The 27958-nt window shown below is 39.7% G+C and overlaps 2 protein-coding genes across 3 annotated transcripts in view; both read right to left on the reverse strand.

Moving 5' to 3' along the window:
• Nucleotides 1–1729: 1729 nt before the first annotated feature.
• On the reverse strand, nucleotides 1730–13219 carry cers2a (ceramide synthase 2a). Its single transcript, XM_029514677.1, has 11 exons — nucleotides 12892–13219; nucleotides 9498–9671; nucleotides 9260–9377; nucleotides 8899–9017; nucleotides 8112–8169; nucleotides 7661–7711; nucleotides 7412–7504; nucleotides 5330–5458; nucleotides 5032–5138; nucleotides 4267–4420; nucleotides 1730–4097 (listed from the first exon to the last, which is right to left on the reverse strand). The coding sequence occupies exons 2-11, from the start codon at nucleotides 9668–9670 to the stop codon at nucleotides 3951–3953; spliced, it is 1149 nt and encodes a 382-aa protein (XP_029370537.1). The 5' UTR covers nucleotide 9671; nucleotides 12892–13219; the 3' UTR covers nucleotides 1730–3950.
• A 5344-nt stretch (nucleotides 13220–18563) lies between these two features.
• Nucleotides 18564–27958, reverse strand: part of LOC115051542 (CUGBP Elav-like family member 3) — a 35262-nt gene continuing 25867 nt past the window's right edge. Inside the window, exons 6-15 of one of the 2 annotated variants that reach the window (XM_029514995.1) lie at nucleotides 26726–26774; nucleotides 24708–24833; nucleotides 23465–23544; nucleotides 22739–22882; nucleotides 21585–21729; nucleotides 21187–21336; nucleotides 20884–20943; nucleotides 20305–20409; nucleotides 18884–19027; nucleotides 18564–18697 (exon numbers count right to left, since the gene is read on the reverse strand). In XM_029514995.1, coding sequence (XP_029370855.1) covers nucleotides 18570–18697; nucleotides 18884–19027; nucleotides 20305–20409; nucleotides 20884–20943; nucleotides 21187–21336; nucleotides 21585–21729; nucleotides 22739–22882; nucleotides 23465–23544; nucleotides 24708–24833; nucleotides 26726–26774 — 1131 coding nt within the window. In that variant the 3' untranslated portion in view covers nucleotides 18564–18569. Of the gene's footprint in view, nucleotides 18698–18883; nucleotides 19028–20304; nucleotides 20410–20883; nucleotides 20944–21186; nucleotides 21337–21584; nucleotides 21730–22738; nucleotides 22883–23464; nucleotides 23545–24707; nucleotides 24837–26725; nucleotides 26775–27958 lie in introns of both variants that reach the window. The other variant, XM_029514994.1, reaches the window with a different exon arrangement.

Raw genomic sequence — 27958 nt, forward strand, 5'->3', positions numbered from 1 at the left:
GTCACCAGCAGGAAGAAACACAGGAGGAAGAGGAAGAAGAGGGCGAAACCCAGGTCCACGTCCACCTCAAACTGTGGCGCAGGGTGAGAAGAACGGTCCATGTGGGTAGCAACAACTAGCAATCCTGCTCTCAGCCGTTCAGTTCACGAGTTCAGTGACAGCTGAAGTTTGTGCACATGCGGGTTGGAGATGCTGCTGACGACATATCAGACATAAAGATAGAGTTAACCCTTCAAAAACAAAACCCTCCCCACACCCTCAAAACACAGCTTCTGGATTTTAAAGCATTTGTTTCAGTGGTAGAAGGACTTTAGAGAGACAGTTATATCAGTTCACTTCCTCATAATTTCATCTGTGGAATATTAGAAATTACCATCACAAAACCCCTCAAAGCTTACTGGTGTGGTTTGTTTTGTGTGACCAATGTTTTTTAAACTCTAGGCTGTTTTGTTTAAAATAAAAAAAGACAATTTTTTTTAAGTCCTAAATCAGAGATAATTGCTTAGAACTTCCTTAGAAAGTCAAAACATTCATGGAATAAATTTGTCAGCTAATTAAAAGTTGAACTCACCATCTCTGTTTCACTCACCCTGGTGTCTGCTGCTGCTGCTGCTGCAGAGTCTTACCGCCCATCCAAAACTTTGAATCCAGCATCTCCGTCTTGGTTCCCTCGGAGGTTCCTTGTTACTCGAGTTACATAAGACGCTCATCAAGTCTTAACTGTTCTCGTAATGATCATCACAGGAAAAATGAGCTGCCCGCAAATTAACCCTCGCACAGATACATACACACATATATACACACTTGCACCTTGCAACCTCCCCCTGGCGTGTAAAGCCTTTATTAATACTTAAGCAGGAATTGAATAACAGTCTGCACAGTTCACAAGTGAATCAAACACCCCACAGCTTTTGTTCTGCTGTCGAGGGGACCTTCATTGCTGTCACCAATTAGACTTCACACCACCATAACTCAGGCACCTTAGGCAACGCTGAGCTTACTCATTACACCGACTGAATGGGCAGGAAGGAAGCAGCAGAAAATGTAATCTGAAAGGAAAGGCAAAGATTTAAAGAGGAGGGGTAAGACGGGACACACATGAGAGTGGGGGTGGCTGACGCTGGAGCAGGAGAAACAGTAGATGCATTAGCAATTAAATTGTGGAGCCAGCTGCGAGAGCAGGGTGGAAATTGACCCTGCAGCTTTAAGATGGAGATTGTTACAGTGAAGCTGCCAGTGACAGGAACAGTGTGGAGGCTGGAGGCCAGGGCACTGAAGTAAAGTGATCCCACTCCGTATGCAATTAGCCAAGGAAGCCTTTCAGGCTGCAGCCCAAAGACTGCAGGGGAGTGTGGCAGGTTTCTCTCAAGGATGGATGAAAAAGGTCTAACTGCACAGGTGGGATCAACAACTGATGGACGGCTCATGTCGGACGTTTCGCTCAGCAACAGGTCCTCTCATGAGACAAACGTTTTAGTTTGACAGAAGACAGGACCAACAGGAAGGGGAACATTTCTCAATTCCTGAATCATGACGGTACCATTTGGCTGTTTAGTCCAAAGTCCCAAAACTACACTCGCACTCAAATGAATGAATGATTAACTCTTTGAATGAGATATTTTCATCCAACACAAAGCGTACAAGTACACAAGTTAAACAAGATACACAGACATTAAGTAGATTCAAATGATTGTAAAGGACAATGAAAACTGCAGTAGATACCTTTAGTGTTTTCCTGCTCTTTATTGTGGATGAAGGTTTCGAGCTGATGATGGAAAAAAAAACAAAAAACCTTTGAGTGGATTTTGGATTAAGAATTTGTTTTTATGTTACAGTTTTATTAAGGATTCGACTCTTGTGTGAACTCATTCCACTATATTCACACATTAAATATTTTAGTGCATTAACACATTCTCTGGACAATCATTACAGTTGTAATTATTGATTCATTTCTTAGGTCATTCTTCAAACATTTAATTCACTGTGAGGATTTTCCTGCTTTCTTTTCTATATCATCTTAATGGTTTTTGCACTGTTAGACAATAATAATGTGATGGACTCCCTCTTCTAACAATTTGTATTGTTACTTTTTATCATTTAATAAGAAAACATCCACTTTACATATTCACCATTTTAAGGAAAATTTGTACAAGTTAACGGAGAGAAAAAAAAAAAAAAAAAAAAAAAAAATCATAAAAATCTATTTTGTTAATAAACATTATTGGGTTTTCTTCTTTTCGGGTCTTTGCATGGATAGCAGTTGAATTTCCACATTTTGTTCATCATAGGATTTGACTTTAACATCAGTGATTTAAAATCAATGTGACATTCCAGATTAAAATGAAAAGAACCAGAAAAGCATGCGCAGATTAGCCATCCACAGTGCTCTTTATCATCATCATCATTATTATGATTTTACATCTCAGAGACACAGAATTCAAAATAAAAGCACTTTTGTGTCAAAGCAAGGGCACTGCAGGTGATTGGTCATCATGAGCTGAGGCAAAGAGCAAATTTAGAGGCCCAGAGCGTTACAGCTCATGGAGTGTCGAACATGTCACGGCACAAAGATGACAAATAAAGACAAAGGGACAGAAAGTGTGCTTTACAATTGAAATGATGAAGGTACTTGAAAAAGATCAAACAAAATGTAAACTATACTTTGGTGTTTTATTTTTACCTCTTCACTTAAAGTTTCAATTTTTTTCTTTCGATTTTTTTTTTCCATACAAAATGAACCAATGCCTTGAGGAAGGTCTCAGGAAGATCATAATGAGAATAAATATGAAATTAAGTTGAAAATCATACCGCCTCTAAAATAAACTAAGTCATGTTTGAATTTGAAGGAACCATTTCTACTGTTTGTTTACTAGACATTTAGTCAATGCTGATCTATAGAAGAAACCATAAAGTGCATCTTTGTATAGATGGGAAAAACAACACTGAATGGAAATGCCATTGACTCTTCCAGCTCATAAAGATTTTATAAAGTCACTGATTGGCTTGGGTTACACTCAAGCAAATTGCTCCCAAATATGAACTGTTGACTGGACCGAAAAACAAAACAAAGTAAAATCAAAGACAACTAAAAAGACATAAAGCATAACCATTTAAAACTATCTCTGTGCGTTCTGCTTCCAATAAGGCAAAGAATTTTAAGACAAACTCTAGGCAAATGCCAACACATCGGGCAGATGTAGCGCCTTCTCGCACTGTCTCAGCTGTTAAAACATTTATCACCAATTATTTCATTTTAAACATTATCTGCACAAATATATTATTAGCAACACTGACTCAAAACCATTGGAGACAAACAAACAAAAACAAAACAAAAAACAATCATGGCAGGCGTAACCATGTGCAGAATTAACACTGACACTCAGTCAGTCATTTTTCAATAGATTTAAATCAGATTATGGTCCATAGAAAGGAAGGCAAGTGCTCCTCATAATATCACTGATTTCAGTGTTGTTATTAAGAGCTAAATTCTGTCAAGTTTGAGGGGAGTAATACTTAGAGTGTTAGTGACAGGAGGGGAATGACCAACCTAACCACAACATCTCTTAAAAGACTTCCAGTAACAAAAATAAAGCTACAAGCAGGCAGATTTGGCAACTTGGTCAAAAGCAAAAAATCTCAGCAAATAGCAAAATACAATGAAGGGAGGGGCAGAAAAAGAGGAGATCGTGTGTGCAATGAGAAAAACGAATCACCACCGATTCTGTATTAAACAGATCTTTGTGGTTCCTCTGTGCTGTTTTCTCTCTCCCCATTTAATTTAATGAAATTGTTCACACTGTACTAGCAGGGGTGTAGGTGTGTGTGTGTGTGTTGCCTGCTGCCTCTTTCAAGATGCCACCATCTCTTTCTTTGGCTTTTCAGGTGAGGGCCTAATGTGAAGGCCCATCATCACTCTTCAAATGGCCTCATCTCCACCATTCACTGTCCGATCAGTGCCTCTTTCTATGGTTGTTGTTGAGGGGAGTGTGGCCGTTCTGCATGTGGCCATTCTTAGACTTTTCCCTACGCTCATGGTCGTTGTCTTCATCTTCTGACTCTGTCTCCTCCTTATCGCTCCGCTCGTCCTCAACAATGTCCTATCAGGAAAAATGAGAAATTAGTTTTTTATTTGAGGTGACTGTGTTACATGATGGAAATGGGGGGGAAAAATACCCCCCCAAAAAAACAAAAACAAAAACACACGCATTAAAAAAAATAAATAAATAAATAATAATAAAAAATATATATAAAAATGTTGGTTCATACATTTCCTGGCAAGAATTTGATGACCATTCGCAAGATTAGTGCAGCCCAGAAGATATGCAGAACTTGTAACACACACATGAGCCCATTGAAGAAGTAGAACCCGAGGAAAGGGCGATAGAGGGTCAGGGGGTACACCATAGTCGTATGTATGATCCTGGAAAACAGCACAAAGACAGAACAGAGAGTCCAGTCAGAGCCACCTACGGTCACATTCAAAAGCCCATTGACAGCAGCGAGGAGTGTAAACAATGTGTCTGTTGTTTGGGTTCCAGTGAAGTGCTCCAAAACTACATTTATGAAATTTCAGCAAAATAAAATACAAATATTCAGCAAATCTTCAGCGCATACTCTGATGTCTTGAAGAGGACATGACCAAATGGCATAATTTAACTGAGTACCGGTAACTCTGAGATACACAGAACTACATTGCTTCTGAACAATATGGACCCATGTGGTATCTTGTAAAGGGTCTGAACACACCCACACCTTCATTTTGTAATATTTTTAAATTGTGGCTGTTTAGTCTCAATGGAAGTAGGAACATTGTTACAGAATAAAGCTCTTTTGAGTCAAGCATTAAAAAAAAAAAAAAAATTATATATATATATATATATATATATATATATGTTTTTAAACACAGCAACTAAAAATGACTAAATTCAAAAGAATTTGTGATGTATGGCTGCTAATAAACCCAACTCCACATTTCCCAGAAAGCACCATCAGTGACTCATCCCAGTCACAGTCTGCTATAATGTAATTTACCAGAAAGGGAGGATGACGAGGCGGGTGATGATGAAAACGGCAGCAAACAAAGTGAAGATGAAGTTGCAGGTTTTCCTCCAACCTGCATAGTTGAACATTTTGGCTGACTGGAACGAAAAGAGAGGTCATTGGCACCTTTTCATGTGTTACCCTCTAGAGGGCAGAGAGTGAGCTGCATAGGGAGAACAGTGCTGTAATCTTACTCTTATCGTGAAGCTTATCACCAATTTAGAGGTTACGGGGAATATTAATGAACGATTAACTTAAGTCTCTTAAATTCCATAGCATAATGTCATACCTCCATTAGATAGTCAGCAGCATCGTGGATCAACATGATCAAAGTCCCTGCCCGGATGTAGTTGACCAGCCAGGAGAAACTTATTAGGAGGATTGTGGCTACATGGTGAATTATCTGCTCTTTGAAATCCTGAGGGCAAAACAAAATATAGAAATATAAAATGATGGTGTAAAAAAATCCAATTATTTGGTCACAAATTGATCAAACCATAAAGACATTGTTGCTGATTTTACACAAAACAAACCACAGTGTAAATGTAGATGATGAATTTGAGCCCTTTTATTGATGCACAACAACCCTCCCAGCATCTATCACCTGTCTCATTTGCCATACATTTTAATTAGTTCAGATTTTATTTCCCTTTAATTTATAAATGTGATTAAATTCACACCTGTTATGCCACGTGTCATTGGTTATTAAGTATTAATTCAACTTTTATTTCCATAACTAGTCATTAATACAAAATGAACAGGGATCATACAAGGTGTTTTACCATTAAATATAATATGAGGGCAAATAATTAAATGACACTACTGCACTGGCATCACAGTCCTGACCACTGACTGGGTGAAAGCACTTGTTGGTGCTACATACATACAAAGATAGACAGACAGACAGGGATGGAAACTTGACTTGGACTCAACACACATATTAGCACAAAGCCCAGGCAAGCAAAAAAAAAAAAGCATGGAAGAGAGACAACACAAAATGCATTATACAATAAACAAAAGAAGCAAAAGTACTCAGGTACACACCCTAGGCTTTCTATTCATGAGTGTTTGTAATGCCATACTCCCTCTCTATCCTCCACTCATTTCAAGTTTCTTTTTAAAACACTGCCTGGCACAAAGGAATTCTTAAACCGGTTCAGTTTGCACTGCTGAGCTCAGTAAAGCTTGCCCAAAGGTAACAGCTCACACTGTCAGTTCAGGATATGGGATGGGTGATCTGCGGCTGCAGCCACAGGTGACTGTTCCTCCACTACCTGAAGTCTTACTTTAGCCACGCGGCCTTCTTAACTCTTTCTGTTTGTGGAAACCCTAATGTCCACTGCCTCAGCCTGTTAGTTACCAACAGGTGCCACCCTCTGCCCCCTCTCTTATGCTCACACAAAATGCATGCTAAGACTTAGACAGAGGACCCAAAATGTACTTGTGTTTTTCCATCAACAATATTTTGTCATTTTTAAGGCTTGTGATTCTCAATTATAACGACTAATGAACAGACCCCCCCCTTCTTCTTCTTTCGGCTTTTGTATGTTCGTGGTTGCCACAGCAGGTCAGCTCTGGATCCGGATCACTTTCCTGTTGCAACCCTCCCCAATTATCCGGGCTTGGGACCAGCACAAGGTGTGGCTGGGGTTTCAACCCAGGGCCTCTCCCTGCAAAGCATGTGCTCTACCATATATTATGATTCTTATTTTTGCTTAAAAATGTCAGATGTGGGGTTACTCAAAAAACATCCATGGTTTTGAGTTATGCCCTTGATCATACCGCTTCACAGCCCTTAAATGATAATTGAGAAAAAAAAAAAACAAAAGAGGTAAAAAAAAAAGAAACTTAAAGCAAAAACCAAATCCTTCAGTAAGAGGCAGGTTTCGACATGCTGGTTTTCAGAAATCTATTGTTTTGGTTTAAAAGATTAGTGGTGGGACCACAATAATACAACAGGCTGAAAGTCTGCCACCTTTCACAACAACATTGTGAAAATTTAGACCTTTGGGCAAATTTATCCATCTGTTCACAGCATGACTTCACACAGCCCTCTGATCACACATTAACAGGATAAGTAACATCCCCAACCTCACAGACACAGTTCAGCTTGTTCACTCACTGTGATGTTACGAAACTCAAACAGTGGAAGAAAGGAGTGGAAATGGGCATTATTGTTAATGGCAACGTGAACTGTGATGACTCTACCTAATACAATGCATAAAGTTGAGAGAAATCAATATGCAAACCTCCAAATACACTTGTTACACATCAGATCATTCTCGTTGTTAAATGCACTCACTAAGTGTTGTTGGATGTTTTCTAGTACAGAGAGATTACAAAGTTTGGGAAGCATTGCTGTATCACTTACCTTACGTTTGATATCCGATGCTACACTAAAAAGCAGCGACACATAGAAGCCTAGTTCGATCATGTAGTACCAGTACTGAGAAGGCACCAGGGGCTGGGGGGAAAAAAAAAGACAAGAGACAGCATGATGCCAATAATTTTACCAATTAGTTCAGTAATGTGGTAGACAAATGAAATGGGAGGAGATGCTGACAATATCCATATATGAGATTATCTGAGGAGATATTACACTTCATAGCACTTGGCATACCATTTTTGGGAAGTCTTCCCAAACCTGCTTCACATCATGGAACCATGGTTTCTGAGGGGAGAGATGTTCGATATTCAATGTCCAACACATGACCACAAGCACTCAAAGAAAAACAACACAGATAAAGATGAGATCTGTGTGGCATCCAAGAGTCTGTTCACTATGGCTACAATGGTTAAATCCAAGTTCCTGCATTTCTGAGGCCTTTGTTAAGCATGAGTAACATTTAGCAAACTATTTTTATTTTCCTGATAAAGACAGAAAACCAGGAAAAAAAAAAAACAAAAAAAAAAAACAAAACAAAACACAAAAAAGACTGATTTTCTTTAAGTGAGGAAGTTATGAGGAGATGGATTTCATGCTTATATGTTGTGAAATTGCACATAAATAAAATGTTGTTTATCAATGGCAACCACTAAAATTGCTGAACAGGTTCAGATGTAATACTCACATCAATAAGAACTGCCAGGCCAGCAAAGAAAGCAAGAAGGTAAAAGGTAAATCTCCAACTGTAAAAGAATGCACAGCAACCTCAGAATTCCCCTAAAATGCTTTCAAACAGCACAAATAAAACTATCCCACCTATGGATAACAAAATGATACAAATTAATTTCAGGGTTTGTGAGAACCAAGTGTCAAGAGATTAAAGTGTACACGTCAGAAGTAGAAATTATCCACTCTGAAAGTGCTGACAGACATTTATTAAATCCACATATCATATCCTAATGAGTGATTTTAAATCACTTATACACATCACTAGAATTTAAATCTCTGATGGTTACTGTCAAATTGTTTCAAAATTTTTTTTCACCAGTGAGTAACATTTCTCCTCTTGAACATACAATGAGTTTTGGTAAATGAGTTTTGTTTTACAAAAGCTTTTGAGAAACAGTTGGTCCTATTTGTAAACTAAAATGTTATACATATGAAATATATCTGTAAGCTATAAAGATCTAACCTAACCATAACCTAGATAAATAAATAAATATACTATGTTAGGTAAACAGAAGGATTGCAGCATTTTATCATTCATTCATGACATTCAAATTCAACATTGAACCAGATTAGGTGTTTTTTCCATCTCAGGATTAGTCGACTCAAGAGTTTGAGATTGGAGTTTGTTAAAGCAGCTTTCTGGCACAAGCCCCTGTTCTTTTATTTATACATGCTGGTATAAAAGACAGAAAATGGTTTGGGGTAAATCACACATCTTGTCGATTCTCAAGATGTTCACCTACCTTGCTTCCCGAAACTTCTTGAGTTTGCTTGGCCGGTCCTGGTTTCTCCGCCGCCTGAACCACCTCTGGACCTGCCGTACTGACCAGCCTGTCTGTTTACTTAAGCTCTCTATGGAGCTCTAGCAACAAAAAGCAGCACAAGAAGGAAGCATCTTTTCATGAACGGAGCCAAAATAAGACATGTTATGTCAGTAAGACGTGGCTGTGAAGGCCTGTAACATTTCTTCTATTTCTTTTTTGTCCATTTTCACAAAAAAAACAAAACAAAATAAAAAACACTCACATCTCTATGACTTATGTCATTAAGACTATCAGTCTCTATGAAGCATTGCTTGTCTCCTTAAGTATGCAGGATGATTACCTGTGGTGGATGCTTTGATGTGCTGCAGAAATGGGATTCCAGGGTGGGATTTGGAGAAGCCTGAACACGTTGCTTGTCACTCACTCCCAGCAGAACAGCCAGAGGAATCGCAACCTTTCTGGAAAGGGCAAAAATACACCAGTGAAACACTACTTGCACATCCAACATTTGTCAGCAAGGCACATGCAAATCACACGAGTAGATAGGCAGAAGACTAGGCAAATAGCAGATGACTCACCTCTCAAAAATCTGTCGGATTACCAGGAAGCAGAGGGCAATGGGTATGGTAGCCCAGAGGTCCTTTGGTTTAGGGTAGACTTTGCCATCATGGTCTGTCAGGTCCCCCCATCCATGGCCCTCAGGAAACCAAATCCAGTCTGCCCATATCAGCTCACATAGCCTGGATATCATCCTAAAAGAAGGCACAAAGGGAGAAATTGATCTCTTGTTCCATTTATTTTACCTTCTGGAAGGAAATTAAGACAGGTATTAGAAAGATATAGCTTGTTGTCTTCTCAATGAAATATGCTCCTATTTTTTCCCCATAAGATAAATATAGAAATTCACCCAGCTGTGGCAATATCCTTAGAGGAAGGAGAAGGAACAGAGCAGCCTGAGGAGTGAGTATTGATTGAGGGTGATTAATCTCACCGGACGTCAGGCAACAGGCATCATATCTGGGCACTTCCTGCTCCAGATGAAGGCAGAATTTTAATATGGTGCACACAGTTGCCATCAAAAAACGTGCGACTTGGACTACGGTCACTAAACTGGACTTCAGTTTGGCAATACTGTTCATTTCTTTAGGGGAATTTAACTTGAAATGTGTTACACATTTTATATCGGATATCTGTATATTCAGATAGCAAAAAGGGGCTAATGTGGACATTCAGAGAACTTAAGAGACAAAATGCGTATACCCAATAAAAACTTGTAATTAAATAACAATCTGGTTTCTATATTAAGGTCTTCTTTTCACTATATATTTCAATTACTTGAACTATAATGCACAATAAACAACATGGTTTGAGAATGTCTTGAGAAAGATATACCTTCCTGTTAACTTAGTGTTAATCATTTCCACTATAACCTCTATAAAACAGAACTAATCAGCTCCTCTCACAAAACTGAAAACACGTTAAAAACAATGTAGGTGACATTGATCATGCGTTATTGAGCTGGTTGTCTTTGGACCTCAATGTAATACAACCTAAGATCAGCAGATTGAGTCCAATCATCATTTTATATTGGTGCACCTTTGTATCTGCCATCAAAGCTGTGGAGTTGCAGATTTAGCCAGTCACACACTTCCTGTAAGATCCCATATCAAGGACTGCATATGTGGACTTTAACCAATTTCAAGTCAGCTGGTAAATGTACAGCAACTCCTGTGGTGGGAATTTTACTTCAGCGAGACAGCTTCTGCAGTTTAAAGATAAATCACCTAAACTTGCAACAACTGTGAAATATCAACTATCCTATTAATCAGTGTGTAGATTTCAATCATCCTGCTTTCTCCTGTCATGCCAGGAATCCTCTCATGTTCACTCCATAAAATTGAAATTAAAAGTGTCCACTATTACGCAACTAAGACACACAGGTTATTTTAAGTCTTTCAACCTCTTCAAACAGGGAATGGAAAATGTTACAGAGAGGTCCGTCTTCACTGCTGGAATGATTCATGGGATTTTTAAGAACACAGATGGTATACAGAAAGAGGTAAGTGACCTTTGGGGCTGCAGAGGCTCTGAGGTGTCCATCCTGCTTTTTTTTTTTGAATGGAAAGCACACCTTTTTTCTGAAGCTGATCTAAAAATAACATCTTATGTTCAATGTATTGGACAACAGCTGAGGCCAACTTCCCAAACTGGCAAAATTGAAAGCAACATGAAATAAAGTGCGCAAAGCTTCCTTGCAGTTAAAATCCCTGTGTATATACTAAGACAGAAGCTGCAGCAGCACCAGCCCCTCGGTAGCAAAAGGACAGATCTGTATGGTGTATTTTCTCCTGCTGCTGTGTGATTTCCACCCAACATCCAGAAAAGGTCTGGCTCCAGCTGTTTAGGCAGGCACAAATGCTGCTAGGTAAAGCAAACTTGCATTTCATTTTGTTAGCCAACTTTTGTTGACAGATCATTGAGTCTGAAGTCTAAAAAGGTAGGCATTTATCAAAAAAAAACAAAACAACCCAAAACAAACATTTTGAGTTAAAAGGGGATAAAAGTTAAATCCAAGCTTAGATGATGTTATTTCGGTTGGAAGTAGGTCATCAAGTCATCTGCTAACTCCAGTTGTCCATTATTGAACAAGCATGACCACAACCTGTTATTGCAATGGCATCCAAGCTTGCATTATTAGCACTTACACATTTCCAGTTTAAGGAGGGTTTCTGGGGAAAAAAATACAAAATAACAGGCCAATTTGGTGTTTTGGAACAGCAGTGATACTTTAAATACTGTCCTAGAAGGACAGCGATTATCCCCACTGCTGCCTGACTTCAAGCCTGCAGATCTTACACATCCCATGATGCAACTCAAAAACATCTTTCATTCGCCCACTGCTGCCTCCTAAATGATCTCTTCTCCTCTAAAGTCCAAAGTCCGTTATAAGGTACATTGCTCTACAGAGCAGATCATGAAAGTTTCAATGTCATCAATGTATTACTACAGGGAGGGCAGAGATTCAACAAGTCTGTGGACGGACGTGGCCTTTATTTGGTGAACACCCAGGGCCACCTTTGCACACTTTAAACCCCAGGCTACAGTAACCTGACTTATGGAAGCTGTGTCCAAAGCCTTGGTGGGCTTCAAACAACAGTTCTGACATCCACCTTGAAGGATGGAGGCTGTCAAGGTGGTGCTGGCTGAGTGATGTTGACTTGCTCCGAGTGTATCCGCCTGTGTCTGTCACAGCTGTCTACGCTGTTTGCGTAAGCCCGTGCAGGGAGTGGCTGAGTGCGCACGCATGGCGAAAGCGGGGAGTCTCCCGGACGTAGCGGAACAGAGCAGCCTGACTCATTAAGATGGAGCTTTGGGCAACTCTCACATTATCAAAACTCACTTCAACTGGACGTCCATCACAGCCAGCCACGTACACACGTCGGTGTAAAAATCATCCGAGCAAAGGGAGGAAGCAGAAGGAGGAAGGGGGCTTTACGGGCGACAGGCTCCCGCTTACGTTAGAAAACTTTTTTTTTTTTTTTTTTACGCACACAGGAATTGCACCATAGGCGACATTTTTTTTAAAATAACCAACTTCTGTATTTCCTCAGGAAGAGTCGTGTTGGTTTACTAGTGAGGCCCAGATTGGTTGTTTTCTTTTTTGTTTTGTTTTTTAACCAACTTCTCTTATCTCGGTGTTTCTGAGCAAACACCGCCGACATCAGGAGGCCCGTCAACTAGCTAAACTTTTCTGTGCGGCTCCTCCAACGGCTGAAACCGGCTACAGCTTCGAGTGAGTTAGCGCGGTTGGCAGCCAACCCCCCCCCCCCCCCCCCCCGTTTCTGCGTAAATAAAATATTAAATGAAAATAAAATTAAAGGTGTGTGTTTGTGGCAGAGGAGTGATTTGACTCGAGGCGGCGAAGGGAGCTCCTAAAATGCTAACGGACGAGTAACGGTGCGGAGGACTCACCTCTGTTCGCTAAATGCGGCCGGAAAACGGGCTGTAAAAACGGTTAGCTGCCTTTTCTCCGGTCCCGGTGAAGCTGTGCAGACTTCAGCTACTTCTCGCCATCAAGACACATCAACTTGTTGAGCAGCAATCCGAGTTTTTCCTCTCTCTTCCCTCCAAAGCTCAGCTTCGCCACATTCTCGGTGGTTAAAAAAAAAAGAAGAGAGAGAAAGAAATACACTTTTTTCCCTCCAGGTCCTCGCCCGGTTTGGTGATTTTCAGTGTGATTTAAAGAGGAGACGGATGGATGTGGTGTTTGTTTCCGTCCGGTAAAGACAGCCCTACTCGGCCCAGCCGGGTTTTTTATGTGATCGGATATTGTGGATATTATGGTAGTATGTCAAAAGTGGGCGGGGCCAGTGGGAGGGGGCGGGGCGGGAGCAGGCTATTTAAAGTGACCTGACCCTCTGCCGGGTATGAGGGGTCGTTAGTACCCGGATGGTGCAAGTGAAGGGTTCAGATTTTCATTCATTCATTCATTCATTCATTCATTCACTCTTCTGTACCAGCCAATCCCAGCTCAGGGAACCGATCCTGTGTTCAGATTTTCCTCTTTTTTTTAATTTATCTGTCAAAAAATGTCTATTATTCTGTTCTGGCACTGCCATGGTGAACTAATCAACTAAAATCGTAGAAATCAGTCCATATTAAAAATAAAAAACTGCATATAAATAATAAGACTAACTTTACATAATATTTCTCCTGAGTAGTATTTTCTTTTGCTTTTGTTGGCCTTCTGTTAATGCCATGCACCACAAATCGATTATCCAGCAGAGCCCAGTATGTATATACTGTATAATATGCACTTTACGAACAAATCCTGTGCTATATGGTTGGTCAAATATGATTTTCTTCTTGGACTCTCAGGTTTTCCTTGAAGTAAAGAAGAGGATACTTTGTGAATGAAATGTGTGTATCAGTCTTTACATAGCAAAAGAAGTTGGACTGAAAAACTGATTGATAAATGATTGAAATTGTTATATAGCTCACAGCTATTTCATATATATGTAATGAGTCACTGCTTATGAAGTACAGCTCAGAGTAATGGATAATTTAATGTATGTGCTGTAATGTAGGTGATAAGACAGAATGCCGTAGCCATTAGAAAGGTGCAAAGGTTAAAGATTAGTGTGTGCTCTGCATATTTGCATCAAATATTTCAGATAGGAAGCAGTAAGAACTGTGTTGTGTGCACATATGCAGCTTCTTATTCAAAATTTCATGACAAAACTATCTTGAGCCAACTTAACAAATTGTTTTTTCTTGATTTATTTGAACACATGATTTGAGGTCTTGATAGTTACGTTGAAGAAGACTGAGATATAAGGCATTATTAAGTAACTAATACATTCCGATGTGTGGGCACCCTGATGTTCATCTTTTCACTCAACCCTCTGCCTTTTCTGCCTGATGTGCCATAATTCTGCTTCCTGTCTGAGCGTTGCTCACCTGGACTTTGGTGTGTCTTCGTTTCCAAATAATGACAAGTGACAAAAAATATATGAAATACTACACACCAATATGATTTTCTCACTTTAACACAATGAATAATTTATCAATGCATAGTTTAATATAATAAAGTGTAACACTCCCATTGTTTTCTCCTCAAATTGCAGCAGCAGCAAAAGAAAACTGTGGAGAGACGTTTCCTCACTGTCAGGTTATGAGCCATTAATCACCTCTTATACACAGAGGCATTGCCAAAGACGGTCAGGCATGTTTGGACTCATCAAACCAAACCTCAATATGCTGTGATAGACAGATTTCACTGCACACCCCAGCTGTGGCTACACACACCTTAGCCTTCCTCATCGTCCTCGTGTCCTAGATGGATATTTATGCCCGCAGAACCATAAATTCACCATTTTGGGAGCTTGCTGAAGTGGGATTGACATTTCAATGTTTAATTATCAGGGCCATTGTCGACAGTTCGGTCATTCTGCTGCATACAAACACACACACACACAAAGTGCTTTTGTTGTTTGCTTTGTGTAATTTTTGGTCAGTTTGGGTCAGTTTCACAGGTAACAGGGACTCAGGTTCAGCTATGATGTTTTTTTTTCTTCAGTACCTCTGCAGGCCCATAGAGAGCAGCAAAACCCCCTACAACGAAAAGCTCCAAACAGCCTCTGTCTGTTCGAAGGAATGAAATGCAACTCCAGATATTGTTCCATCTGACATCTGGCAAAAGAAGGAAAATTTGTCATCCAATAACACAATATTAAACAGAGACTTCTCTCCTTTTTTCTAAATTGTACTTTATTTTCTTTTAAAGACATATGTTTTAAAACAGCAATTGTAGAGAATAAATAAAGAAACATTATGTTTTGTTTTTCGTTAGTTTTTTTTTTTGTTTGTTTGTTTGTTTGGTTGTCGTTTTTTTTTTACTTCCATAGTTACATTTATGTAATTAAAAACTCTATAATAAGTGTGTTCATTGTCTTGTAGACGACAGGAATCCTCTTTTTTTCCCTCTTAAATTAAAAAAGAAATGTTCACATCTTCCTCCTCATCAAATTGATTACCAAATAAATTAAACGTAAAAAATCAAGATAGAAAAATTCCCAGCCCTTCCTCCTGCTTTGTTAATTTGAAAATGTGTGGCAGCAGAGAATCTCAACTCGAGAAGTTGTTGTTTTGTGTTTTTTTTTTTTTTTTAAGTCTTTTCAACTCCATTTTTGAACTAAGGTATCCACAGTGAGAGGAAATCCATTTCTCTTTCAGTTTAATTACCCCATGTTTTTAATTTACGTATAAATAATAAACCTAACTCTACATAACAATATTACCCATGGTAATCATACAGAGTAGTATTTTCTCTTGCCTCTGACTGTGTAACTGGCCTTCTGTTAACGCCATAGACCACAAATCACACTATACAGTAGAACCCTGTTCAGTAGAATAACATCAGTGATATGCTTTTTCTTAACATGTAGATCTTGTTGCCGACAATAGAGTATGTACATAATATAAATGAATCCAGCAGTGGAATGATACAGTAGGAACTCTGGAGCACTTCTGATATTGCGGATGCGGCCTCTGAAGATTTATTTGTCGCTGACATTACTGCTGCTGCTGCTGCTGCTGTTGTTGTTGTTGTTGGTTGTTGTTGTTGTAGTTGTTGTTTTTGTAAGCGCATACACATGATACTGCTTTTTGTGAAGTGTCGCTCCTGTGCTATATGGTTGGTCAAACAACCAAACAAGGCTGGGACATCCCAAGTGGTTTTCTTGATTGAACTCTTAGGTTTTTTTTTTTTTTTTTTCCTAAGGAGGTAAAGAAGAGAGAGACAGAGAGAGAGAGAGAAAAGAGAGCACAAAGCACTTTAAATCGAATCACTTAAATAGACTAAATAAAACACACACATAAGACTTTGGAAGTGGAGTGGTGTCTGCAATACACACTGCTTGCACTGATGCCTTACGGGGAGTCTCAGAAATCAACTAGTGTCCATGCAACTTAAATAGTCACAGTCACACTGCTGCAAGTGTATGTACGTTCTTAAGAAATAGTTGGTCATATCTTTTGGCAGGCAAATTAATTCAGAACATGCACAGTAGGAATTCTGGTTTAGGTTAACCAAATGTCAGAAAACAGGAGATAGTGTCACAATTCACAATTTCACAATTTATTCCAATGATACTCAGAACTATGGCCTTCACCAGACTGTCGTTTCTCTGAGAGGTAAGCTTTCAGATTCAACATTTCAAATCACCCACCGAATACAGCACTCAGGTTATCTGCAGGTACCAAAAACAACGGGTGAATTATCAGTCTATGTTTCTAATGCTAGTTTATCTGTATTTAATATAAGAGGTCTATTGTGTGAATCATCTACCGCATATAGATACTGACGCGACTGAATAAGAACCCCTGAACAAGAAAAAATTACTCTCAAATATATCCAATATGTCCTTGTGAATTTAGGGGAAGCCGGAATGAAAATTTGCACAAATAATCTCTGATATTTTACTTCTGGTATTCAAAAGGGAAGTTGGGGCAGAATATTGTACATTTACACTAAACATACTCAAGCTGAGATATTTAATTTTCTTAGAGATTGAACATAAGGTTTGTTTTTTTTATATATATATATAGACATGACAGGTGAGTTTTATTTGTGTTAATTACCTGCAGATCCGCTGTGCAAAGAACACACTAGGAATTTCTGGTTGTTTTTTAATATGAAACAGATCTTCTGAGTTGTTTTCTTTGAATTTCATAAATATTTTTTTTTGTTTTTGGTGTTTTCCAGAATTCCTACAGAGGAATGCAGTTCCTCAGTCAGCAGCACGTTTCACAGGAACCAAACAGCTTTCTCCAAAAACCTTGTAGAGTTAGTGTCTCAGTTGGCACAACACACACACATACACTTACACACACACACGTTCACTTACACACAAATATTTTTTTCACATCTACTCAAAACAAAACACTTGCGCAGATATAAATGTACACACCTTGTCCTTGGCTCGCACTCACACAGAGTCACGCATACACAAATACTATGTTGCCAACCATATACAGGGGCACGTTTAGTACATTTCCAGTCTCACGAAAACCAAAGTTCAGGCACAAAGTCACTTGGATTTCAGTTACAACCAAACAAAAACCCCGCATCACTGAAAAACTACCACACCAACCAACTAAACAGAGGAAATATGTAAGAATGATAATCATGACAGACAACAAAAGGGAACGTAATCAAAACCAAAAAAGTCTAAAAGGAAAAAAGAAAAATCTAATATATCCATATTTTATGGACAACAGGCTAATTTAGATCTGAGCATTGAAGCTTTTAGAGGTCGTTAAAAAAAGAAAAACAGCATGTCATGATAATCAATTACTTACAGATGCTGAGGTAAAGTGACAATTATTGATCAGTGTTTGCAAGGATTAAAAACCAGGACAAAATGATAAGAGGAAACTCACAACGCACCAAACACAGTTCATGGTCGCCACAGTAACCCGCCATGCAGTTGAGCATGGTGAATCAAGGCAACGGCCCAAAATAAAAAGTAAATAAATAAATAAATTGCTAATGGCAACCATCACAGGCAATATCGCCACAGCAACCAACACAGGCCAATTAACTTACAACGCAGTGAGAAGGAAGGGGGGTAGGTTTTAGTGGTTGCTAGGCAACCGTAGCCATAGCGACGCACGTCTCCACGATTTATGTATGGACGGGACAGTCTTGAGAGTGGTGTGATGTTTTTTTCAGGAAAAATGGCATATGGCACAGCACAAAAACAATAAATGAAAAGTAAAACAAAAAATTAATGACGAACAGTTGTTGGCATTCAACCCTGTGACAGAACACTGGTTAGACAGAACATTTGAACCGAGTAAAATACTCTGGAAAATTGTCCCTACATACTGAGCAAAAAAAAAAGAAAAAAAAAGGAGTAGCCACTTTTACACACAACAGGTATCTTCTGAAACTTGAATTGAATTTCAAGTGGGTGGTTTTTAGATTGCTGCCACCTCAGTAAAGTTAATCTGCTGTATGGTCATTGACTTCTTCAGTTCAGCCCCCAGTTACATCCACTCTGTCTCTTTCACTTGTGGACACAGTTGTAGCTGCCTATCAATCCCTGCCTGAGACAAATCCATCAATATACAGGAACTCACCTCCTTTAGTAAGGCCTGTTGGCGTCCTTGGGCCTCTTCAGCTGCACCTTCAGTCTCTTCATGCCGATCTGGAAGCCGTTCATGGCCTGGATGGCAGTCTGGGCGCTGGATGGGTTGTCAAAACTCACAAAACCTGAAGAGGAAAAAGAAAGAATGAAAGACATAAGTACAAACTTAGTACTTTCATGTTGTGTCAAAAGCAGCATCATATCTGGGAAAGCAACAGAATAAAGCTAAAATCATAAGACAGGATCTCTTTTATTACATTAGGGAGAAAGTGGCAGACATTACCGGATCTATTACCACCACAGTCACTCACCGAAGCATTTGCTCTGGTTGGTGGCGCGGTCGACAAACACCTTTGCAGAGATGACGTTTCCAAAGGGCAGGAACATCTGCAGTATCTCAGAGTCGGTGAACTCCTGTGGCAGGTGGTAGATGAAAATGTTACAGCCCTCAGGACCTGTATGCAAAGACAGTAGAGAGACAAAGGACACGAAAATGACATGACAAGAAGGGACAGGTTAGTGCTTACATTTTTAAAACATTTGAGACTCAGAGATTACTTGGGAGGTTGAGTAAATAAAGGAGAAAAGAAGAAGAGGTGTGCTTGACTTTTTTTTCTTAATGGTGCTGATGCTGGTAGGTGGATTTTATATTTTTTATTTATTTTTTTTACCTTTGAGCAGACTCAGTCTAGTGGTTCAGACCATTTCCAGCCTTATTCTGAGTTCAAATAATTGCCTCAAGCCTCAAGATACACATTCACAATAAAAACATAATGGTTATACTTCTACTTTTTTATCTAAATGTTTTATCAAGATGTCAAACTACTCCTTTAAAAAATTAAAAAATTGTACCAATTGTACCATAAATTACTTTCAACAACACCGTTGAACCTTTCTGTAATACAGCTTTATTAGCAATTTTGTTTCTACAGTTCAAGATAGCAACCTGTTAAACCTGTGTTATATGGAGCAAAGATCAGTTACCAGACTGTTGTGCAATCAAATGAACATTAAGTCTGCATTTGTTTTATGTTGCATCACCATTTAAAGTTTAAGTCTAGAAGGACATCTCTGCACTTCATCAGGCCAATGTTACCACGAAAGTAACATGGAGGGATTCATATTGTTATTCTTTCATTATTTAGTCAATTGATCAGTTAAAATTATCTGCAACTATTTTGATGACTGAATGAATAATTCAAATCATTTTTCAAGAAAAAAATATAAATATATCTCCAGTTGCAGCTTATGCAGTGTGAGGATTTGGAGTTCTTTGTTTTTGGAATATTTGTCAGACAAAAAAAGATATTTAACGATAAAGAAAGGCAGCTGTGGGAATTTTTTCCTTTCCTTTTTTTTTTTTTAAATCCATTTTCAGACATTTTATAAACTGGACAATTAACCATCCTCAAGAAATACTGACAGATCTGTAATATTATTTTAAATAATTGTTTTGACATAGTTTAATGTAGACTTAATTAAAACCACTGTGACAAATTACAGAATTTAAGAAAGTCTGTTACTTTTTTCGCTTCATGTCATACAGAAATGAACGAAAACAAATAGACTTGAATGACAGAAAAGGAAAACACAGTCAACTTTGTAAAATCACAGAGCCTTCTTCACAAAACGACCGTGAATTTTTGGCAAAAGAACTAAAACATGGCAAACCACTGAAATGTCTCTCAAAGATAAGGTTGCTCCACATGTGTGTGCAGCTCTTTGAGTTTACCTTCCCGTTGCTGCAGCTGCTGCGGCTGCTGCGGCTGCTGAGCCACCAGTGTAGGCTGGTGAGCGAACGGCTGTCCCACCAGGCCGTACGCAGCAGGGTAGGTGGCTGACGGAGAGGAGAGACAGGTGAGAAGAGAGCATCAGCGAGGCAGGCACATTTTACTCAACATCTGACAGAGCTGTGTTCTCACCTGCAGATGTGATAAAACTGGACGGTGCTCTGCATGTAGTTTCTGATGCATAAAGTTTATAGACTCGTTCTCGAGAGCTGCAGGTTATTTACGTTTTTGTAAGATATGTGCATGTTTTGACTTTGTGTGTAAATGTCTGCTTAAACATGCAGCGTTGGATGGTCAGAGAGAGCAAAGGTAATATGGCTGTATTCCATTATGTTACATAAAAGTGTTTCGCATTCAGGTTTTTTCAGTTTTTTCTAGGAGTAAAAGTTCATGTGAAAAAAGTTTCCACATCTTGTTATGAATAGCAGAAGCAAAACTGGATTTTTATTCAGTTTACCATTTATGGCTGAATGCCACCCAAAAGAACTCTAACATGATAGTACTGTGACTTTGAGGCTCACCTGTATAGTGCTGCATGCCTGTATAAGCTTGCTGTAGGGGGTCCAGGACAGTACTCTGAGCTGTGACACATTAAGCATATGGCAACTGTTACATAGCCACAAAAAAAATAAATAAAATAAAATCAATAAAACCTAAATGCTTTCCAGAGCACATCAGTATGCTCCAAATAACATTTAGAGCATTACGTTTATTTCATTTCCTCTTAATTAGAGCCTCGCTGTTGGACATCAAAGCAGGAAGCCTGTGGGGGAATATTTCATGACAGAAACAGATATTCTTTACTTCTGATGCGATGGCCGTACCTTGGTAGGCATGCACCCCGTTGGTGTACAGGGTTTCAGTTGCTGACTGGCTGTTGGTTGGAGCTGGCACAGAGGAGTAGCTGTTCACTGCAATTGGTGGAGGCAGAGCGGGAACAGGCGTGGCTGCAATGGAGGGTGGAGTGCTGGTACCTGCAGACATTTTATAGTTCAATGAGAGTCGTCCGCAAGCATAAAACTAATCCTCACTGGTTTTTATAGTTTAAAAGTTAAAGATAATATTGCTACCCTCGTGACAGTTTGAAAAAAAAAACCAAAACAAAATAGATGTTTGTTGTTTTGTCCTCTTAGGTCCACCTCTCCCTGTGTATCTGTCCTCATATTTCAGGCAGAAATCTAATCAAGGCTGGCCGGAGCCAGACATCTCTGCCTCTCATTACCTGAGGAGGGGGTGATGGATGCGATCGGCGTGGCAATGATGCTGCTGGGGTTGAAGGCGGCAAGCTGCTGCATCTGAACCGCCGCCACCGTGGCAACGGGAGAGAGGTAGGCCGACTGTGCCACCAGGGCCTGCTGCTGCATCAACTGGAGGACGGGTGGAGGAAATGGAGAGGTTTTGATTGAGGTATAGAGACAAAAAGTCAGGAGAGTTCAGAGAATGTGTGTGTTTTCAGGTTGTGGTAAAGTCAAGTAAAAAAAGACATGTAGTGTGTGGATGCAAAGACAGACACACTAGGCTCAGATCTTCATTATTAACTAGCTCAAATAACACGGTCAAGTCATAAAAATACTACATGTTGAATATAATTGCAATGGCTCCAGACTGACCCTCAATCAATCAATATATCTGTAGGCCAGATCTCTGCAGGCAAAAACAACACAGACCACTTGTCCTCGGTAACCTGCTCTGTTCTCACAAACCAGCGCTTCGTAGTGTTTATAATAAGTCATTTAGATTATAATCAGATCCAGCAGCATGTTCCTGCTTTAATCTAGAAGGCCCTGCACTTTATTGATAATTCCTTTATTTGATCAGCAATTTTACTTTATCTAATGTTTATGTTTTAGTTTTAAATTAAGTGCAGCACTTTGTGAACGCTGCAGAGTGAAAACGTAGAGAACTTCTGCTAATGAACCAAATGTGAAACCATTTGCACTAAATGGTAAATGAGGAAAGACGAGAGCGGTGATATGGTTCTACTCTGCGTTGTAAATTGCAATTTTTTCCTGTTAAAATCATCTAGAATGACATTGAAACATCAATTTGAGAAGTTTAGCTTTTCCAAAAAATGCGTTTTGCATCTTTTGAAATCTATATTTCGACTTGCTTTCATTAAAATCAGTCCACATAAAGAAAACAAGTCATGCTTTTGTTAATCTTTTTTTTCCACCACCAGCCAGGCCTGATATAGTTCAGGCCAGATTGCTGTCTAATTATTTAAATGAGATTAGAGGCTAATTTAGAGTAACATTAGACATAGCGGAATAGAGGGAAAGGAGAACAGACATTTAAGAGAAGATGATAAGGATAAAAACAAAACTGAATATAAGGTTATTTGCTCTCTAAAGAAATGTGTCATTTTGTGTTGCTCACGGCCTGTGTATAGGCGTTGTATGCCCCGAGGTGCAGGGTCATGGGACTGATGACGCCCAGCTGAGAGGCCACCTGCTGCATCCGCCTGAGCCCTCGCTCTTTCTCCGAATCGGCAAACTTAACCACCAGGCTGGACGAGGCGCCCTGAGGAGACAGAGAATAAGAACTCCCATTTCTCTGACGCTTCCTACATCAATGCAAGTCTCGACTCAGTCTCGTTAAAACAGGTGTAATGCTTGAGATGTCCTGCAGGCCGAGGGGATTAAGAAGCTGATTGTGTTATCATCGGGTCCCTGGTTCAAGGGACCTTTTATTCCATCTCAAGCCTCTATTTCTTCTCATCTCTGTTCTAGTTCAACACACACAGACACACACAAAAAAAATTCTAAAGCAATTTGTTGCATCAATAATAATCTTTTAATTTAGTGAAGCTTCCCCAAAGCACCACAGTACAAATCACCTCCAGCAGAAAAAAAAGAGCAAAGCACATTTTTGACAAAGAATCTGCCCTCTGTTATATTCTGTTTCTGTGTGTGTGTGTGTGTGTGTGTGTGTGTGTGTGTGTGGAGGAGGGGACAGATAGAAGAAGTGGTTACTATTAGCTGAGTCACCATGTTGAGTGTCTAAACGACTGGATTTGAAGCATTTGAGTGTGTCTATTTGAGTTCCCATGTAACCATGTGAATGTGTTACTAGGTGTATTTGTGCGTGTGGAGGGTGACTCACAGGTAAAGTGCGACTCCCATGCAGAGCGTTGATGGCAGCCTGGGCCTCTGCGTTGCTCTGGAACTTTACAAATGCACAACCTACATGAAATGACACACCGTTAAAACGGAGCCTCACAGAAACACACACACACACACTAGAAGAAAACTACTTCCTTTAAAAATACATTAGTAGCTGTCTTACATCTAGCGCTTCATCAGCTACTAAGGCATCATTAAACATGGTCCACAAAACATTCATTGCTTCATCAATCACAGCCCGTAAACCACCAAACGCATCATTAGCTCTGACCCATAAAACCTATTGCACCATTAGTCATGCCTCATGCAACAAACGCAGAAAAATCTAGCATCTGTATTTGAACTGTCGACGGACTTTGATTTACATGGCAAATATCATTAGCGTTGTTGTTGGTGAGAGTTGTGATTTACATTCACGTGGTGATAATGTGCTACAGGTTTAATTCTCAGGGATGGATGAAAATAAAAACAGTTAAACAAAGTCAATGTCACATTTACTGTCATAATTTGGACTCCAGATATAATCGTTTCATACTAAACTGCTTTAAAAGCTGAAGGACTCCTGAAATGCAGGCTTTGGGAATGATGGAGGCTGGTGATGTTATCCAAAAACATCTCCATCATTTTAAGAACTGGGAAAAACTGCCTTGTTATTTAAAAAAGATGCGGTGTTACATTTTGTTTCGTCCTCTTATGTGTGGGGAATTTCAAATTCCAAATATGTTTGAGCATTGCTCACAGGCTTCAGATCTTAACAGCAGGTCATATGTCTACGTGCCTACACACTGGATTTGCGTACATGCATGGGTATACTACTAATTATAGCCAAAATTCAACGATATTATGAATCTACAACTTGTCAGTGTGCGTGGGCAAAAATTTGGAGTAAATCACCAGATGATGAGAGATTCTGTCTCAGTTTTTACAAGCTATTTAAATCTATTTATTTAAAAGAACGGACAGAAGACGGAAGTATCATTATTTTAGAGAAAATATACAATTTGCATTGTGAGTAACACTGTATGTGCTATGATTAAATCAGCATGCCACAATTTCTTATTTAGGTCTGCAGTGTAAGGGGGACACAGCAACATTTGTTGTTGTCATGATTTGGGGCAACTTGTTCTAACTTTTAGTGTTTTTATCCAGCGCTGTGTTTGGATATTGTGTGTAACCATCGCTCATACAGTGTTTTCTTTGTTATCTTCTGCTCGTGACAGTACCTTTGCTGGTGCCGTCAGGCCCACGGAGCACCGTGCACTCCTCTATGCTGCCAAACGGCTCAAACATCTTTCTCACGTCTGCGTCCGTCTGCTGCTTTCCCAGCATACCCACAAACAGCTTCCTGTCTTCTAAGGGGAAGGAGAACGCCAAGATGGGAGAGGAGAAAATAGGATAACGTGTGGATGACATGAGTGAGATTAGAGAGGGAGAAATGTGGGAGTGGGTGATGCAGACAGTGAAAATGGGGAGTAAAAAAAGGGAGAAGTGCCAAGTCACCATACATGCATGAATAATAGAGAGACAACAGTGTGATAAGCGGTTACAAAGCAGGGTGGACGTCAGGATGCCGTACTTTGGAGCGCCACCAGAGTGCAGTAACATGAACATCACAACAAACAAACAGCATCTGGCAGCGACTCAAATGTTTGTCACCCTCTCTGTTGTCAGAGAAGCTGCTCCGTCTGTCCCCGTCTGTGAGGGATCAGGACAGCATTTCGGCATGTTTTAACCTGTTCACTACAAATGTTACAATTTTGCAGACTATTCTCCAACATGCACCACAACACACCAAAAACCATTCATTAGAGAGTGGAGGCACAATAAGGATGTCACTCTCTGTATTGTTTTTGTTACATTTATACCGATATTACACAGGATTATATTCAAAGATGTGGCTTCCAACAAAAATGAAACGAGGAACAATAGAATTTGGTGATTCTTTTGAATAAAAAGTTGTCTATGTGCACTCTCAGAGCTTTTCCACCCAACACAGTAACAGATGGACATCTTTCAGCTGCTTTGACTGTGATTAATTATCCATTTCTAGTACGTTCAAAGTGTTGACACGTTCATTGTCATACAATCGAGATATAGATGAGAACCAATACACTGATGGCAAGATGGCCACTGATTATTAATGCACGTGTAGTGTAGTACACGATCACTCAATGACAACAAAAGTAAAATAGAATGTGTACTCAAAATGTTAATATTGGGAAGGTAAGAGGTCACAAATAGCTGCTGGATGAGCCTTTTTCACAGTAGACATTTTGACATGTTATAGTATAGAAAGTGCAGGTGTCACTCAAAACATTAACAATAGCTCCATTTGATTCAAGTGCCCGGGTTAGCTGTGACAGTGTGGCAGCAAGTCGACATGTACAATAACAGGAAAGCAAGGGAAATAGAGCCACCATTAGTTTTATTATTTGCACCCGTGCTTTTCCTACTGTGGTATGTCAAAATGTCCCCTGTTTAAAAAGACCCATTTGTAAATCAAAGATACAGTGAAAAGTAGAATTTCTAACTAGTATCAGAGCTTTTCTACTCACAAAAAAAAAAAAAAAAAAAAAAAAAAGCTGCACTGCATTTCGAAAGAAATAATGCTGGTGATTGTGTGATGGAGTGTCGACTGGATCACAAGTTTTCAGTGATTCCTGTGGCTGCAAAATCTGCCATGAAGGCTATGCTACTGATTGTAACTTGCTACCCATATGTGTGTAGAATTTATATGAACTGTAGTAAATGAACAAAGAGAGGACTGAATTGCATAATAATTAATCAAATCATTGATCGTTTATCATTAATTGTTGATTGGGTTGGAAAAAGGCACACAGCTCCAAAGATGTTGAGAAAGCGTAACGTGCAAAGTGTGTGACATTCAGGTGTAGACTGTCAGCCATGAAGCAGCCATTTGACGGGTAATTGAATCTGATAATCCCTTATGAAATTAGAAATTTGTTAAAATAGTAATGTGCAGGAGGAAAGATAAAGTATTGTTGTTTTCTATGCACGATGTAGTTTATAGTTTTGAGAAATGTCCTTCATATCAGCAGATATTGCTTTGATTCTGGCGTTATCACTGTCATTATGACAAATTGCACATTTTTAAAGGCTGAAAAATGTTCTTCTTTCATTCACTGGAGGGAAACTGTTAATGTGATAATAAAAGACTGGTTGAAGATGTATATTTCTGATTGTGTGTTTTGTATGTGGGTGGGGGACAGGCGTCTCTTACCCCCTCTGCTCTCGCTGTCTGCTGGCTTCACTTGGATTGGGCGGTTCATCTGGAAAAGTCAGAGGCCACGGGTTAAAAATAGGACACAAGAAAAACGGCAAACATAATAGATTATGGCACATGTAGCCACTATTCCTCAGTAAATGATATAAATGTTGTCATATAGCCCTTCCATTAGTGCCGTAATATGATTTAATAGTGACACATGTATAAACATATGGATGTTTGTGAATTTGATGTCTTTCCTTCCGCCCATAATGCCAACTCTTCTCCACAGCTGTGAAACTGATATGTATGGTATTACATTCACAGTGTGGTACGGTGTCTCTCTGTACCTCCTCTGTCCAAGTCTGTCTCAGAATCTGCTCAAATCCCGCCATCTATCATTCCTTCTCCCTCTATCACACAAAACCAGGAAAAGCACACACCCACGCGGGATTGTGGAAGTGATAAGATTGAGAACACTCGCCGGCTAATCTGGATTACAGGAGCACACAGCATCAGAATGGCTAGAGATTCTGTGTGTGACGGAGAGGCAGAGACAGACGAGGCCACACAGAGTTAGCGAGGCGGAAAAAACAAACACAGAAAAGGTAGAGCACACATGAAACAGAGAGGGATTAAACAAATTTTTCATAATTCATCAAAAGACATGCTGCTGAAATTGTTCTTTTTTTTTTCAGTACTTCTTCACAGGTGTCCTCGCTATTACTCGCTAAACCCCTATATAAGAATGAGCACACATCCGTTCTTCGGTCTTTGTAATGTATAGATGAGTGAGAATAAAGGGAAGAGTGAACAAGAGGCAGCTAAAAGGAATGAGGATTGAAAGGAAGGAAATGAGCATATGGAAGAAAGGATGAAGGTGGGGGATGTGTGTGAGGAGTCGAGGTGAGAGCAACACAGCGACACTCTGTTAACTGTGGCTTAATGAAGGTCTTAATTATGGAGCTGGTGACATTTTGGCCAGTCACTGATCCTGTGCCACTGATTGATCTGCTGCGATCGGTCACCAGGAGAGACACTATTGATCGGCCCCGCGGCCTTGCCCCTGCCAACAGGACCACATGCACAAACGCTGCTGTCTCCACACCACCGTGCTGAACCGACTGCTGAAATACCAACACCACCTGCTGCAGAGGGCCCCTGTGTCTCCTCAACCGGAGCATCCAATTGATCGCACCAATTAATCTGACGATGGAGTAGACGGAGAGGCAAAGTCTCGAAACCATT

Source organism: Echeneis naucrates, chromosome 11 (genome assembly GCF_900963305.1).
Source record: "Echeneis naucrates chromosome 11, fEcheNa1.1, whole genome shotgun sequence".
Classification (NCBI taxonomy): domain Eukaryota; kingdom Metazoa; phylum Chordata; class Actinopteri; order Carangiformes; family Echeneidae; genus Echeneis; species Echeneis naucrates.